The 18140-nt window shown below is 45.6% G+C and overlaps 1 protein-coding gene across 1 annotated transcript in view; it reads right to left on the bottom strand.

Moving 5' to 3' along the window:
* NT5C1A (5'-nucleotidase, cytosolic IA) overlaps positions 1–17676 on the bottom strand; it is a 31468-nt gene extending 13792 nt beyond the window's left edge. Inside the window, exons 1-3 of the mRNA XM_069971414.1 lie at positions 17116–17676; positions 11088–11255; positions 4475–4604 (exon numbers count right to left, since the gene is read on the bottom strand). Coding sequence (XP_069827515.1) covers positions 4475–4604; positions 11088–11255; positions 17116–17256 — 439 coding nt within the window. The 5' untranslated portion in view covers positions 17257–17676. The remainder of the gene's footprint in view (positions 1–4474; positions 4605–11087; positions 11256–17115) is intronic.
* Between the last annotated feature and the right edge of the window lie 464 nt (positions 17677–18140).

The following is an 18140-nucleotide window of genomic DNA, read 5'->3' as shown; positions in this document are numbered from 1 at the left end:
CCGCGCACACTGAGCGCTCAGCGATGACGCTGCCGGGACTTCACCAGAGGGCTGCTCATCGGGCGGAGGCAGAGAGAAGAGGAGACCGGCGACCGACGGGGGAGCGTGGGGTTAGATGAGTTATGTGTTTGTTTGTTTTTTTAATCAGAGGGGCAACACTGCGGGCTATGTGGGGAAGGGGATGCACAATACTGGGGGCTATGTGGGGAAGGGGATGCACAATACTGGGGGCTATGTGGGGAAGGGGATGCACAATACTGGGGGCTATGTGGGGAAGGGGATGCACAATACTGGGGGCTATGTGGGGAAGGGGATGCACAATACTGGGGGCTATGTGGGAAAGGGGATGCACAACACTGCGGGCTATGTGGGGAAGGGGATGCACAATACTGGGGGCTATGTGGGGAAGGGGATGCACAATACTGGGGGCTATGTGGGGAAGGGGATGCACAATACTGGGGGCTATGTGGGGAAGGGGATGCACAATACTGGGGGCTATGTGGGGGAGGGGATGCACAATACTGGGGGCTATGTGGGGAAGGGGATGCACAATACTGGGGGCTATGTGGGGGAGGGGATGCACAATACTGGGGGCTATGTGGGGAAGGGGATGCACAATACTGGGGGCTATGTGGGGAAGGGGATGCACAATACTGGGGGCTATGTGGGGGAGGGGATGCACAATACTGGGGGCTATGTGGGGGAGGGGATGCACAATACTGGGGGCTATGTGGGGAAGGGGATGCACAATACTGGGGGCTATGTGGGGAAGGGGATGCACAATACTGGGGGCTATGTGGGGAAGGGGATGCACAATACTGGGGGCTATGTGGGGAAGGGGATGCACAATACTGGGGGCTATGTGGGGGAGGGGATGCACAATACTGGGGGCTATGTGGGGAAGGGGATGCACAATACTGGGGGCTATGTGGGGAAGGGGATGCACAATACTGGGGGCTATGTGGGGGAGGGGATGAACAATACTGGGGGCTATGTGGGGAAGGGGATGCACAATACTGGGGGCTATGTGGGGAAGGGGATGCACAATACTGGGGGCTATGTGGGGAAGGGGATGCACAATACTGGGGGCTATGTGGGGAAGGGGATGCACAATACTGGGGGCTAAGGATAGACAACACTGGGGGCTACATGGGGGATGCACAATACTGGGGGCTATATGGGGGATGCACAATACTGGGGGCTATATGGGGGGATGCACAATACTGGGGGCTATATGGGGGATGCACAATACTGGGGGCTATATGGGGGATGCACAATACTGGGGGCTATATGGGGGGATGCACAATACTGGGGGCTATATGGGGGATGGGAATGCACAACACTGGGGGCTACCTATATGGGGGATGGACAACACTGGGGGCTACCTATATGCGGGACGGGGATGGACAACACTGGGGGCTACCTATATGCGGGACGGGGATGGACAACACTGGGGGCTACCTATATGCGGGACGGGGATGGACAACACTGGGGGCTACTTTTATGGGGAATGTGGGCCATCTAAAAGGGGAACTACACAGAGGGGCCATTTATGAAGGGGACTAGGGGGCATCTATAAGGGGAACTACACTGGGGGGGTTGACACAGAGGGGTCATCTAAGAGGACTACACAGAGGGGACCATATACTGTAGGGCAGGGATAGGGAACCTTGGCTCTCCAGCTATTGCAAAACTACAGCTTTATTTTTGACTGTCCATACATGATGGGAGTTGTAGTTTTGCAGAAGCTGGAGAGCAGAGATTCCCTACCTCTGATATAGGTGATGCACAGAGGGTGTCATCTACTATAAATGGATTACACAGAGGGGGATCTCTACTATAGTAGATGCACATGGGCAGGGGCGGAACTACCGCCGTAGCAGCCTTAGCGGCTGCTACGGGGCCCCTAACATCAGGGGGCCCGTGGCCTCGGCCCCCCGAAGATGACCGCTTGCAACACCCGGCGGCCGAGCGGGCCTCCCGGGTGTTCAGTGTTCTGACTGACAGCGCGAGAAGCCATAGGCTTCCCGCCCTGTCAATCATTCTTGTGACAGCAAGCAAGCATTCTGCTTGCGATCACAAGAGTGTCCCACCCAATGAGCAGCTCTTTGGTGAAGTCCTGGCAGCGTCATCGCTGAGCACTCAGTGTGCGCCGCCGCGGCTGGGACTTCCGGTACTAAGAACACAAACCGGAAGTCCCAGCCGCCGCGGCGCACACTGAGCGCTCAGCGATGACGCTGCCGGGACTTCACCAGAGGGCTGCTCATCGGGCGGAGGCAGAGAGAAGAGGAGACCGGCGACCGACGGGGGAGCGTGGGGTTAGGTGAGTTATGTGTTTGTTTTTTTAATCAGAGGGGCAACACTGCGGGCTATGTGGGGAAGGGGATGCACAACACTGCGGGCTATGTGGGGGAGGGGATGCACAATACTGGGGGCTATGTGGGGAAGGGGATGCACAATACTGGGGGCTATGTGGGGAAGGGGATGCACAACACTGCGGGCTATTTAGGGGAGGGGATGCACAATACTGGGGGCTATGTGGGGAAGGGGATGCACAATACTGGGGGCTATGTGGGGAAGGGGATGCACAATACTGGGGGCTATGTGGGGAAGGGGATGCACAATACTGGGGGCTATGTGGGGGAGGGGATGCACAATACTGGGGGCTATGTGGGGGAGGGGATGCACAATACTGGGGGCTATGTGGGGAAGGGGATGCACAATACTGGGGGCTATGTGGGGAAGGGGATGCACAATACTGGGGGCTATGTGGGGAAGGGGATGCACATTACTGGGGGCTATGTGGGGGAGGGGATGCACAATACTGGGGGCTATGTGGGGAAGGGGATGCACAATACTGGGGGCTATGTGGGGAAGGGGATGCACAATACTGGGGGCTATGTGGGGGAGGGGATGCACAATACTGGGGGCTATGTGGGGAAGGGGATGCACAATACTGGGGGCTATGTGGGGAAGGGGATGCACAATACTGGGGGCTATGTGGGGAAGGGGATGCACAATACTGGGGGCTATGTGGGGAAGGGGATGCACAATACTGGGGGCTAAGGATAGACAACACTGGGGGCTACATGGGGGATGCACAATACTGGGGGCTATATGGGGGATGCACAATACTGGGGGCTATATGGGGGGATGCACAATACTGGGGGCTATATGGGGGATGCACAATACTGGGGGCTATATGGGGGGGATGCACAATACTGGGGGCTATATGGGGGATGGGAATGCACAACACTGGGGGCTACCTATATGGGGGATGGACAACACTGGGGGCTACCTATATGCGGGACGGGGATGGACAACACTGGGGGCTACCTTTATGGGGAATGTGGGCCATCTAAAAGGGGCCATTTATGAAGGGGACTAGGGGGCATCTATAAGGGGAACTACACTGGGGGGGTTGACACAGAGGGGTCATCTAAGAGGACTACACAGAGGGGACCATATACTGTTGGGCAGGGATAGGGAACCTTGGCTCTCCAGCTATTGCAAAACTACAGCTTTATTTTTGACTGTCCACACATGATGGGAGTTGTAGTTTTGCAGAAGCTGGAGAGCAGAGATTCCCTACCTCTGATATAGGTGATGCACAGAGGGTGTCATCTACTATAAATGGATTACACAGAGGGGGATCTCTACTATAGTAGATGCACATGGGGCCATCTATATGGAGGACTGAACAAGGGGCAATCTATAAGCTGTCTACACAGAGCCTAATTTGTCTGTCTGGCAGATTCTGTGGATTCGTGGCTCGGAGTTCTTATAATGGCCCAGGACAGATGGAGAAGAAAATGAAAAGGAAACAACTCTAATGAGAGAAGGCGTCCCCTGTGAGTCACTTAATATAACTGCAGTGTAATTTATATGGTGTATAGAACCTGTGTAGAGCTGGGTGTGTTGATGGCATAGTGGTTGGTCGAGGAGGGGGGGGCCCAATCAAAAGTTTGCTGTGGGGCCCAGCCATTTCTAGTTACGCCCCTGCTGAGCAGTCATTCCATCAGCCGGTCCCACCCATCACTGTGGGCACAGGGAGAGGTAAGATCATACTCCTGATCAAATTCCCCCTTGTCCCTGCTGGCTGCCAGTTTAAAAAAAAAAAAACACCCTTTTTTTTAAAGCATTCTCGACCAGAGAATAAAATCTACTACTACTTTTTGAACCATTTTGTAGCTTGAAAATGTCGGATTGTCCTTGGCCACACCCTGCTGATAAACCCCACCTGCTCATCTAAAACTGGCAAGAATAGTAAAAAAAAAAAATAGCAGATAGAGCACCAATAGCAGATAGAGCAAATAGTGCAGATATGACGCATACATTGTAACTTTTCTGTTACAATCATGCAAATGGCCTGATATATTTGTCCCACATTCTTCCATGGCTACACCCCTGTCATTTACATACACACAGTTTATTAGGCCAGCACTGGATGGTGATGGACATAGTAAATACTTACTGTAATGGTTTATGGTATTAATAAGTCTTACTCCAACTTGTGCATGGTTGTTGGTCATGAGGACTATATCAAACAGATCCTCGCTGTCTGGGTATAGCTCCCGTAGCTGGGTGTTCACAGCTTCCAGGGCCTGGCATGGAATAAGGAAAGATAGAGATTAATGCCTAGAGGTCAGGATGGAAATACAGGAATAGAAATATACAGGTGATACGTGGGTATTCTGTGTATTTTTATTTTTTTTTTTTCCCCGACTGTATGTTCATCCCACTTACATCCTATTTAGGAAGTGTAAGTTCCAAGTTCCTGTTACATAGGAACTGATAAGCTGCAGACATCATTTTAGAGTACACATCCTTGATAACCCTTAGAAGAACATTCCTCTGGCTACAGCTGAGATAATATATATAATAAAAATGCAATAATTTTACAATATTTTAAAAATGTACATGTATTCGAATAATAACCAATCACAGGTGACAATAATGGCAGCTGCAGTCATGAAAGTACATATTGCAACATATTTTTCAGTTGTAAGCACTGTAGTAATCCTGACCACGAACCTCATCCCAGCACTGTCTGCGAGCACTAGTCTACTAGATTGGTGTTTGCTTACCAAGCCTATTCATGGCTCGATAATTGCATGTGTGGGGCTACACAGATATTGTTAGCGATGTCTGTATAGCCCTTGCGCTAAAAAATGATAAATATGTAGCTATACTTACCTCTCCACGCTTCCCCGATGTCCGTCTGCCTGTCCCTCAGTGACTGCAGCCGCCGCTGACACTTCTCAACCTGTCTCAGCAGTAACAGCCCACTCAGCCAATAACTGACCCACTGAGTCCAAAGTGGGACTTGGCTGTGTCAGTGGGGAGAAGGCAGGAAGACAACGGGGGGGGAGCATGGAGAGGTAAGTGTAACTACATCTTTACTATGTTCGATACCCTTTCATCAGCCGCCAGCTGCGTATCAGCTATCAAACAGAACTTGTTAAATGATTGCTCATTCCTTGGCTAATTCCCTTTATTACACAGAGCAATATCTATATTTTGGCAGAATATCACCTTGTGTAATAGGGCCCTCACCCAGGCATTCCATCAAAGCCTTCTCTGCTCCTAACTTGCGGACCATACTGATGCTCCTATTTAGTGTCAAATAGCGCTGCTTACTGCAGTCGTTCAGCATAACCCGTATAATTATAATGTTTTTTTTTTTTTTTTTACAAAGCATAACCTGTATAATTGTGTTAGCCAACTAGAAGTATCTATAAAATATTTCCATTCACATAGCTTAAAGGGGTATTCCGCTCAAACATAACTTTTCATATGTTGTTGCCCATGGTGAGACTAGCAATTCCTTCCATACTTGTTATTATCTATTCAGCCTCCATCCCCCAATTTTGAGCTGCTGCTTTCTACTGAAGACACAAAAAACTGTGTGAGCTCTTCTTTTCTCACCAGCAAAAGACACAAATAATGATCATGATTAGAGATAAACCAATTTATAGTACAAACAAAACATGTATTTAGTCTTGGGAGAAGTTTCCCAGGATTGGATCCAGCTTTTCCAGGCACACAGGGTGGAACAGCACAAAGCGACATGGACCTTTAAAAGCAGCCAGATACCTTGTCTGGATTTGAATGACCATTTACACTGATAGACACATACAGTAAATGTATGGATTCAAGCAGGCGGGTGTACATCTCCCCATTAAGTATAATATATGATATAGTCAATGTACAGTGACTCTCTAAAAAGACCATAGTCAGCGTTCACCCTGTCCATGTCCGCACTATGTCCTATGTGTTTTTTCATCTGAGAAAATAAAGCAACGAAGACTACTCCAGTGAGTGCACTCCATTCTTCTTTCTGACTGTACTGTTACCATAGTAAATTCTGATTGTTGGGCACCCTTACGATGCATGTTTTTTTTTTGCTATGACCCCCTTTGTGAATACCACATGAATTACTTTTTTGACCCTTTCCTGCACTCCTGTGTTCAATAAATTCCAGTCCGAAAAGGATAGACAGCTGCCAAGGTTTAAAGAGGGACTTCTGCAATCTTTTTTTCTTTCAAATCAACTGGTTTCAGAAAGTTAGAGATTTGTAAATTACGTCTCTTTAAAAAATCTCAGGTCTTCCAGTGCTTATCAGCTGCTGTATGTGCTGCAGGAAGTGGTGTATTTTTACCAGTCTGACCCAGTGCTCTCTGCTGCCACCTCTGTCCATGTCAGGAACTGTTCAGAGCAAGAGAGGTTTTCTGTGGGGATTTACTACTGCTCTGGAAATTGGACATGGACAAAGGTGGCAGCAGAGAGCACTGTGTCAGACTGGAAAGAACACAACACTTCCTGCAGGATATGTAGCAGCTGATGAGTACTGGAAGACGGAAGATTTTTTTTAATATAGAAGTAAATGACAAATCTATATAACTTTCTGAAACCAGTTGATTTGAAAGAAAAAAAAATCCCTGGAGTACCCCTTTAAATCTCTTGTTATCTCCTTCACAGCACTAATACATATCAATTGATTACAAAACACGGAAGTAATGCACTGCTTACTGGAAGCTGGGAAGCCATCCTGAAGACATAGGAGTGTGGGGCCATTCTGGGTACTTCAAAGAAATGTGGGGTCATGCTGGGGACTGTGGAGAGGAAAGCCATGCCGAGTAAAATGAGAATCAGATGGGAGGCAATGCTGGAGACTGAGAAGAATGTCCTAATCTGTACCACCGTGCTCTTCAATTTGTTAGCAAACGAAAACTCCCATAGACATTGGCAGGGAGAACGGGGAAGGAACAGGTGGAGGCGTACTTTAGTATACTATTTGGATAATGGGGTTACCTGTTTATACATGTAGTTCTGGCTGACACATGCAGACTCTGATTTAATGATTTTAAAGGGGACCTCACCATGAAAATGCTAGCCAATCTACAGGCATCTTGTTGTAGAACAGGCGGAGCTGAGCAGATTGATATGTAGTTTTGTAGGAAAAGTTTCAGGATAACTGGTTATTTACCCATGTAAATCTCTGCTCATTCTGGGCTAAGTAGTCATGTGGGCGGTCCTATTGAAAGACTGACAACTATCTGTGTGTAAGTGTACAGGTAGTCAATCATTGACTAGGGCCACTTGTCTTTTCTTTAAATTGTGGGTTAAGAAGTCAGTTGGGTGGTTCTACACAGTGATTGACAGCTCTTTCTACCCACATAGCTACACACAGAGAGCTGTCAATGTCTGAATAGGAATGCCCATGTGACTACTTGGCCCAGAACGAGCAGAGACTTACATGAGTAAATGACAAGTTATCCTGGAACTTTTCCTATAAAACTATATATCAATCTGCTCAACTCCTCCTGCTCAATAACATGATTTCTACAAGTGTGGTGTCCTACCACGGGTGTTACAGTTATATACACCCTTCGCAAAAGTCTGTACTTATTGAACTTGTGTGGTGATGAAAGAAATACTAAAGTTCGCCACTAGACGCGCTGTATTGTATATGTGTATTTGGAAGCCGCACAGCTGAAGGATGTAAAAGGTTTATTGTTTCTTTATATGTCACCTGAATCTGCAGACCAGTAGGAACCCGTTTTTCTTCTCTCCTATCAACTATTTCCTTATTTCTTCTGTTGCACTCTTCACCCACTCACAGCGCACATTAGTTACCCTAGGGAAGTAAGTCACATGGGTGGAGGAGGAGCAAAGGTCTTTTGTGTTAGGCATTGTGGAGGAAGGACACAAGCTAGATAGCTCTCCACAGTGGTCCTATCTGAGGTCCAAGTACCTCAGCTCAGTCTTAGCTAGAACCTTGTATGGGTAGGAAGCAAGACAGTACACCTTCACCTTCAGTAATGCTACACAGCACTATGTACTTTTTAAACCCCTCTTAGGAGAGGACAAGCCAGAGACAACCTCAACCCACGCCGTGGACTAGGAGGAGTAACAGAGCAGGAGAGTATCCACAAGAGCCAAAGAGCTAGGAACTGATCTAGCAAAGTTGCAGCAAGCCTATGAACTCTATCTCGCAGTGTGGGTGTCAGCAGGGAACCCTCAGCATTGCGCTCATCCCAGGTAACAAGGTCTGGGGCCTGTGTCACCCTCTAGGAAGGTTCAGCCGAGTCTAGTGGGCACAAAGTGGTGTGAAGACTAAGTAAAGGTCAATACACGGGCACAGGTGTTGTTGTTCTTCTTCTTCTAAGTATTCTACCTCATCCTCCAACATCCCGGCATAGCACAGTACTACCTGGGTTGGGACTCTCACAGCATCCTCCTCTCTACTACTCTGCTTCTTCGTATTACTCAGCACGCTACCCAGTCAGTACGACTGTTTCCTACATTGCACTTCTACTACAGATCAGGTTGCTGTATTGTCAAGTATTTATTGGCAACTATTGCCAAGTGTGTTACCAAGTGCTTTATCCAGAGAAACTTCATACTGTTGAATCTGTATGACCTGCTGCACATTTGCAACCAGTAAAGCAGTCTTCCTTACGTTAGAGATTGTGATTTTCTCACTGTCCTCCGACACAGCACACACCGCAACCTTGGGACACTTCCCCTTTCTGTGGGTGGCAGATACGATAGTCCGGGAGGGTCACTACACCGCTCTGGCCATCCGTGATTACACTATCCCAAGGGACCCTGTAGCAGCCTGGCAGGACACTGACCAACAGGGGGAAAAAGGTACAACCGGCCTTGTCAAATAAAAGCAGGCGTGCCCTCACCCCTGTGTGCCTACCCGGCACTGGCGTCACAAAATAACTCTCCAAGGTCCGGCTGTATCTCGGCCAACCACCTCCGGCGTGGAGTCAGACATCACCATCTGGCAAGTGACCAGCCTCTCCTCCGACATAACATTACAGCGGGGGTAACTACCACACAAGTTGGACTGCATTTTGCAACAACAGCATGTGATTTATACACAACATACGTTGTATTGCAAAGAATGGAATCCCAGCTGGAGCGTATACATATAGTATACACTCCAGCCAAAATTCCATCCGGCCGCAGGAAAAACTGACATGTCATATTCATTGAATAGTGGCTGCACAGAACATGTCAGGCTGCGGCTGCATGCTCCAATGTGTGGGCCGGGAAATGAAGATGCAGGCCGATACTGAAGATCATCCCGGTCGGTACTGCAGTAACATGGCCTAAATCTGTTTAGACAAAGCAATTTTTAATAATTAACGATAAACCGTTCACCATATAACACAAAATGATAGTCGCTAGTTCCGATAGTTATTAGGATTGTGTACTCCATCTGATCCCAGAAAAAGAAGGAACGATGTGGAATTATGCTACGTTTACACGGAACGATAATTCGCCCCATCGTATGATTAACGATGTCGGAGTAACGATTTTTTCTCATAACGATCAGCGTTTAGACGGTACGATATTTCATACGGAAATGGTTAAATCGGCGAACGACTGTTCACACGGAATGATCTGCATTTTTTTGCGAACGATCAATGCCGATTTGAGAACTTGTTGAAAGATCAAAATGAACGATTTCTCGCTCGTTGTTTGATCGTTCGCTGCGTTTACACGTACGATTATCAATCGAATTTGATCGTTATCGATTCGTTATCGTGCACATTCGCACATTCAGAAACTGACATACAGTGACATAAAGGTCAATATACTTACCACATCGCTCCTGGTCCCGTCCCGGATCCCGTTGTTGACAAGGAGAAATCACCGATTCTTCTTCTCGCGCCCATTATGGTAATGAGCGCCGCTGGGTCCGAAGTCAAGCCTTATCTCCGCCTCCGACACTTGATTGACGCCGGGTCCTCTTCCTCCTCGTCTTCTTTCTTCTCCCCGGATCCCGCGCAGGCGCCGTGACAGTTGTTTTCGGCACATGTGCAGTTCACAATTGAAGCCGCTCCGCAGCTTCACTGTTTACTGCGCGTGCACCGATTGTCTCGATCACGTATCCTGTTTACCGCGCAGGTGCAGAAGAGGTGATGAGACCATCGCAACTGTGCCTGCGCGGGAATTCGTCAGAAGACTGAAGACGTCAATTAAGTTCCAGGAGGCGTGGATGGGCGGCGACGAGAAGAGGACCTCATGAATAAGTTGGACTCGTCCGTCGTTTCCTATGGACGTTGGACTCATCTCAGTTCATTACCATAATGGGCGGGAGAAGAAGAATCAGCGATTTCTCCGTGTCAACAACGGGATCCGGGGCGGGATCGGGAGCGATGTGGTAAGTATATTGACCTTTATGTCACTGTATGTCAGTTTCTGCCGGGGGCCACGGGGTGAATGGTTCCCTTTAAATATATCCTTCTATACAGTTGCCCAAAATTGTACACATTTATGAAGGCCATGCCAATGGTGGACTCCGGGGAAAAGGCGCAGAGTCTCCCCTTCTCCCTGGTGTACACCCTGCAAGCAGAAATAATGGCAGAAATCTACACCTACTCAGGATCAGGTGTAGATTTCTGCACTCACTGTTTGGCAGGTGCAGGTCAGGCTGGTTTCACTAAGTGCGTCCCTTAGTGAACCTGGTGAACCTTCATGAATGTGTGGTCTGACAAGGCATTTGTAGAGAGGAAAAACTGCACACGTGCCATTATTGTTTACTAGGTATATTCTTAAGGGCTTACCTTAACAAAGGGAAATGCTGCTCCGGGCTTAAATGGCTCATTCTCATGCTCCAGTTGATATTTAACATATTCTTCTAGCCCCTGTTCCTCAAAAACTTTCTCTTCTTCTTCCATACGGAAAAGTGCCCGTGAAGAAACAGCAATCGTTATTGCATTGTGTGGCTTTGGCTGAAGGTAAAAAGACCAAATGAAGTCCATCAGTTTGTTGATCAATCGTAAGACAAGAACTTTCTTTATACAAAACAAAATGTTACCAAACACATAGGGGGAGATTTATCAAACATGGTGTAAAGTGAAACTGGCTCAGTTGCCCCTAGCAACCAATCAGATTCCACCTTTCATTTTCCAAAGAGTCTGTGAGGAATGAAAGGTGGAATCTGATTGGTTGCTAGGGGCAACTGAGCCAGTTTTACTTTACACCATGTTTGATAAATCTCCCCCATAGTTCATCATACATGTACAGTATGTTGTCAGTAAAGATGAGCAAATCTACAGTAGTAACGAAGCAAAGCAATTCGTTATGCTCGGCCGCCAGCTTTCAGACTGCTGCCTTTGAACTCTGCTCTGGGTGCCTGGAAAAGCTGGATGCAGTCCTGGGAAACGTCACGCTTAACTTCGTTACTACTGTAGATTTGCTCACTTTAGTTGTCAATCAATCATGCACTGTAATTGTTTGTGTGTGTATATGTATAAATTATGGTTTTGAACATGTTTTAAAGTGACTCTGTACCCACAATATTTCCCTCCAATCCGCTTGTACCTTCGGATAGCTGCTTTTAATCCAAGATCTGTCCTGGGGTCCGTTTAGCAGGTGATGCAGTTATTGTCCTAAAAAACAACTTTTAAACTTGCTGCCTTGTGTCAAATTGGCGCGGCCTAGAGTGACTGTGCATTAGGCTTGCACCGCCTCTCCGTCCCTCCTCCCCACCCTCTTCATTATTAGGAAGGGTTTTTCCTATTCATTACTTGTCTGAACACTGCACATGTGCTGGATTGTTAAGACCCATGTTCAGTGTTCAAACAAGTGGTGATTAGGAGAAATCCTCCTACAAGCAGTAGGGGGGGGGGGGGGGGGGCAGATAGTGGGTACAGAGTCGCTTTAAGACAACGATCAGCCGGAATTGTGCGTGTCGGCTAATCGTTTGCCTTTTGATATGACCTATTACACCAAACAAGTGCGGCCGATAATCGTTTGGCCCCAAGTGCAATGAGAAGGATCGGCTCTCTCTGCCTCTACAGAGCCAGAGGAATCCTGGGAAATGTAGGCTGTATTAGGCAAGCTGCATCATAACGGAAACAGGAATCAAGAGGGCAAACAACCCATAAATGCCACATTGACTAAAATAGGTATAAACAGTATACACAAGAGGCCTACTGTAACTATTATTTAATAATAGCTTATCCTGCATTGTATAAGCAAAGAATATATATTTCTTATACTGCTTGTTTAATGTACAGAAATTAGTTTTATTTTTATTGAATGTTTCTTGCTTCAAGATGTCACAGTTTGAATCAATATAATTTAGGCCATGTGGCCGACTAATGTTATTATTGGGCTCGGTTAGACTATTCTGGCAGGTAATTATTGGTTCATTACATAAAGCTTATTGCGTAAGATTTATTTAAACTGTCGTTTCTTAGAGGGATCTTACGCCGGCGGTTATGGCTGCGGTGAGTGCATGCAATTTGCCAATAATTGCTGGGCTGCACCTTGGAAAAATGACTTGTGCAATTAGCGTTGAAGTGTAAGTGCTAGCCTCTATGGGTGTATTCACATCATGCAGGAAGCCATGCTATTGGGGCCAAGACAACATTTGTATACGTTCGAAAGATGAGCCAAATGTAGTCTATAGCTGACTACGTTCTGTACATCTCAATGCACAAATACATCGCTAGTCTGACAGGTTGCCAAAATATCCATGCAATGGAAAGGCAAATGATGACGGTCATAAACATTTTGGAACATCTTGGGCTGTTCTAAAGACAGGAAATGAAATCTATACTTAAAGGAGAAGTCTGGCAAAATTTTTTATTAAAGTATTGTATTGCACCCCAAAAGTTATACAAATCACCAATATACACTTATTACGGGAAATACTTATAAAGTGCTTTTTTCCCTGCACTTACTACTGCATCAAGGCTCCACTTCCTGGATAACATGGTGATGTCACTTCCTGGATAACATGGTGATGTCACTTCCTGGATAACATGGTGATGTCACGACCCGATTCCCCAGAGCTGTGCGGTCTGTGGCTGCTGGAGAGGATGATGGCAGAGGAACACAGGGCACTGGAGGGACACTGAGCATCCCTCTGCCATCATCCTCTCCAGCAGCCACAGCCCGCACAGCTCTGGGAGTCGGGTCGTGACATCACCATGTTATCCAGGAAGTAAAGCCTTGATACAGTAGAAAGTGCAGGGAAAAAAACACTTTATAAGCACTTCCCGTAATAAGTGTATATAAGCAATTTGTATAACTTTGGGGGGAAATAAAATTTTTAAATAAAAAATTTCGCCAGACTTCTCCTTTAAAATTTGCTCCATTTTCTGTCCTTAGTAATAATAAATCTGATGGAAAGTTGTTGGTCAGGTCCCTTCTGTTAACTTTTTTTATACCATAACAATGACAAAAAATTTATTGATAATTATAATAATTTTTTGTGTGTGTTTTTTTTACTAAAACAATGAACTAGGTGTCCATTCATAATTGGTGTTTTTTCAGCCAGATTTTAGCTGAGAGTCAATGAGAAAAATGAAATGCAACTTTTTTGGTTTGGCGTTTTTCAGTGCGTTTGAAGTTTTTCTTAAAGCGCAGCAGGCTCTGTGTTTGTGTATTTTATCACAGAAACATTGGCATTATCCCCCCATAAACCTTTATAGGGGGGTTAAAAACAGCAAAACAATTGTCATGTCTGTAGGAATATTGGCGTTTTTCTGCCGTTCTTTCCCCAAAAGTCATATAAAGAAGCTTTAAGGGGAATGTACCATTAGGTACATTGGTTTTTGTTTTAACATTAGCCGATCAACACCGGCCTAGAGTTTGGGGGGCCAGCCCGCCACTACCAGTGTGACCATATCCCCTTCCCTCTGTTACACGGCTCCATTGATTATAATAAAGCCCCTTCACAGAGGGGAGGGGAAATCGTCACACTGGGGGCCGGTGGGCCTGCCTCCAGTCCTCTGAGCCAGGCAGGTCTACGGGAAATAATCGGGACCCAGGTGGCATTTAAAAAAAAAAGGACTACGGCATCTCGATGCTGATTGGCTAATTAAAAAAAACAAAAACAAAAAAACGATGTACCTGATTGTACATGCGCTTTAATGTTGAGTTGGGTTGGGCCAGATGGAAAACATAGGGAAGACAAACATGCTTGTGTGCAGGCTGACATGGCTGACAGCTATCTCATATATGTAAAGTTTGAGGAATAGCAGTTCACATTGCAGCTTAAAAAAACGCACACTTTTTTTAGGAGATTGCAGAAGTTATTCATGTTTGCATTAGTCGTTTCCTTCTCAGTAGGTTATTCTATGTATGGTTTTTTTTATATATCCTTTTTTTTTAAATTGTTGATGTTTTATTTATTCTGAAATATTCAGCCTTTCACACAGTCGCTAGAGCAGGCAAAATGGCCTTTGGCTTCCTCTTTCCTGCAGCTCTGCCGTATAGATTAGGGTAGAATGCGAAGAGTCATTTCATTATCACTATAGGGATTCAGAGACAACCATATTGTTCTGCTGAAGGTCCAGATAAGCTGTATAGTAAGGCTATACACACAATTCCTCCTAGTGCAGATTCCTTATTACTTATAGGTTTCTAGGGGAGGCCTTATTCTATCACTTCTTAGCCCATTGACTTTTCTTTGACAAAATAATCCTCAGAATAAGCCTTGGTGTTCCTGCATGCCAAATTTGTCATAGGCAGTTAGTACATGAGCCTTGAGCCTTGACCCAGATTTATCAATATGTCCAACCCAATCTGTCCAGCACAGATTAGGCCATTCATTCGTAATTTCTGTCTTCGATTGCGGGCCTGCAATTACAAACAGACTATGGACCTATTTATTTGAATAGTCAAGTGGATTACGATTTACCTATGAATAGGTCCGTCAATTGCAGATGGCTACAAGTGCAAACCCCTAGCGCTGTTCATAGCTGCTGGTCCGTGGCTATGAACAGCCCTATAGACATATGACACTTCTTTATCTGTATCACATCAGAGAGATGTGTTTGTGTTCTCTGACAGACATGTCTTTTTAATAATTCTGGTGGTTGGGAATGCACAAAATAGAATTTAAGGCCAAGATGTACAAGTCTTTACAAGATAATATGTGTCTATATTACGGCCACCCAAGGAAAGTTTGAAAAACATAATAATTATTAGTTGCAACATTAAAGTGAATTTACCACCAGGTACATGGCTATGGGCTTTTTACATTAACAGACAGCACTGGCGCGCAGGTGCTGATGGTGTGGTCCTTTTTTTGAACCGCCACCCAGTTCCTGCGCACAACGGTCTGCGCACGAACAAATGGGTGGCTGACAATGATGTAGGTAAAGGACTGGAAGAATGAGCAAGTAAACCTTTGTGCAGAGCTGTCTGGATAATAACTGAGCCGTGTAAAGCTGTGCTTACACATTGCAGTACTGGTGCGGTAATGCACCATTTCAGTAAAAACACTGCAGTAAAGCAACAGTGCTGCAATGAAACTCTGTGTTTGAACACAGCCTAAAGATTCCTTAAAGGAGTCCCAGTCAGCTAGATTGGTGTACGTATTGGACACGATCTGCCTGTGTAATAAAACCTTAAATTTCAGGGGGGCTCTTTGCTGATTTTAAAATACTACGTAGATAGTAAGATTTTTCATATTCGAGGTTTTGCTATATTTTAAGCATACTTATTTCTCTTCAATCTTCCTCTGCTTCTATTTCATATTTTGTTGTCTAATGGTCCTTTTACACGGAGCCATAAATCACTTAATAGATCGATTTACGATTTTGAATTTAGACGATTTTAGACGAAGAGATAAATCGTTAGAAAAAATCGTTTTTACGATCGCTTAAGGCCATCTCACACACTAGGGTGAATCTACAGAAGACTGCGTAGACGAAGCAATCTGCAAACTATCAGATGAGTTGAAAGACCCCAATGACTGATTTCTCGCTCATTGCTTATTGATTATTAGCTGTATATACACGAGCCGATAATCTCTCAAATGCCATCGCTATTGCCCAGATTTGAACGATAATCGCTCAGTGTAAACGGATCATTAGCCTGAGTTAATATTGTGTCTCTCCAGATCCATTGATTAATCTCCGGACAATTTCATCATGTTCTATGTATAAGATTGATCTGTTCTCACGATAGTTCATGGTTCCCTCAGCTTCTCAGTTAACATGTTTAGGCGAGATACTGCAGTAAGAAATAATGGACGGGGCTTGATCAACAGCTAGTTGAATAGGATTGGTAGGTAAATTATTCATACTGTTAGCATCAGACGCAGCACTATAGATGCGTATATACTCGCATACTCTTATTTACACAGGCTGCCCATCTATGTATATATAGCTCCATGACCTTTTTTTTCTTTTGGAATAGGGTCATAGGTCAATGACCTTGGCTGAATTCCCTGTCCACATCCGCTGCTGAACCTACAGCTGAAGGTCATGCACAAAGCCTCATGCACAATCACCTTCGTGAGAACTAGAGACATCAGCTTCTGTCACTGTCCGCTGTCACCCTGCATAGACAACAAATACACCAGCATATCTCCCCTAGTAGAATTTAACCCCATCCCTACTGACTAACGCAGACAAAAATAGAATATGAAGAATGAGTGACGGACGATAAGATGAATAGAGTGTGTGCCCAAAGCCATGTAGACATGTATTTAGGTGGTCTAAGCCAACACGTATCTCAGTTGTCATAACAGTACATTACATCTCATTTCTCGTAACAGTACGTTACATTCTGTACTCTCCGCTGTAGAATAAATATTATAAAGGTATGGTTACATAGGATATCACGTACCGATTTTGGCTTCTTGGTTGGGGTTAGGTTTTCGTAGAATGCTTTGGCTTCCTCCCATTTCTTCTTCTCTCCAGAGCTTTCAGCAGGGCCATGGCTGCTCTTGGGTCCTCCCTCGGCTGCGTCCCCGGGACCAGGCAGCATGTTTTCAATGCAGATTGCTGAGTCGATAGGCTCGGGTGCTGCTAATGCCTGTGTGTGATGGAGAGGAGATGAGCAGACTAGCCTCTATGCCCTCCTTTCTAATTCTCACCCTCTTGATCTCTCTATCCTCCCTCTCATCTCTCAATAGGCGTACTGACGGACAGCTTTTCTGTGAGATGCCTCTTTATTTTGCTTCTGTTATCTTCTCATTCTCTTAGCTTGTCTCCCTTTTCCTCCCCCCCTTCACCAGTGACAGGTCTTTATAAGGCATCCCATAAGCCCACTGTGCTCCCAGCTACTGATTCCATGAAATGGAGAAGGGAGGGATAAATATATACTAAGTGTAACTCCCAGATCAGCTGAAGGTTTCCTCCTCTCCGCAGGCTGGAGCAGTACATCTCATAGGCTGGTCAATCTGCCTGAGAAACTGTGAAATGAAAGGAAAGTCGGAATCTCTCGAGAGCAGGAGGATCCACCCATAGCCTAGCAACAAATTGCTCGCCGCTGATAGTCTACCAATGTGTCAGACCTCGGATGCAGTTGACGTAGCTTTTTGATAATGTGTCGTGGTCATATTTAATATCTATATCTCTTATTTGTAGTACTGTATGTAATATACAAACTTACATATAGTATTATAAATCAGCTAATGCCTGTAGTTTCTACTTCCTGCTTTGTTCTTCACCTCTGCCAACATTTTATCTACGCCTTTTTATTGCGTTTTATATGCTTATTTTTTATATCTTGGTGCCAGAAAGTGCCAGAGATTTGTAATTTACTTGTATTTAAACATCTCCAGTATTTTACTTCTTATCAGCTGCTGTATGTCCTGCAGGAAGTGGTGTATTCTTCATTATTATAGCATCAGGAAACATCACCACTTA

Source organism: Dendropsophus ebraccatus, chromosome 5 (genome assembly GCF_027789765.1).
Source record: "Dendropsophus ebraccatus isolate aDenEbr1 chromosome 5, aDenEbr1.pat, whole genome shotgun sequence".
In the NCBI taxonomy this organism is placed as follows: domain Eukaryota; kingdom Metazoa; phylum Chordata; class Amphibia; order Anura; family Hylidae; genus Dendropsophus; species Dendropsophus ebraccatus.
This window is presented reverse-complemented; position numbering and strand designations above follow the sequence as displayed.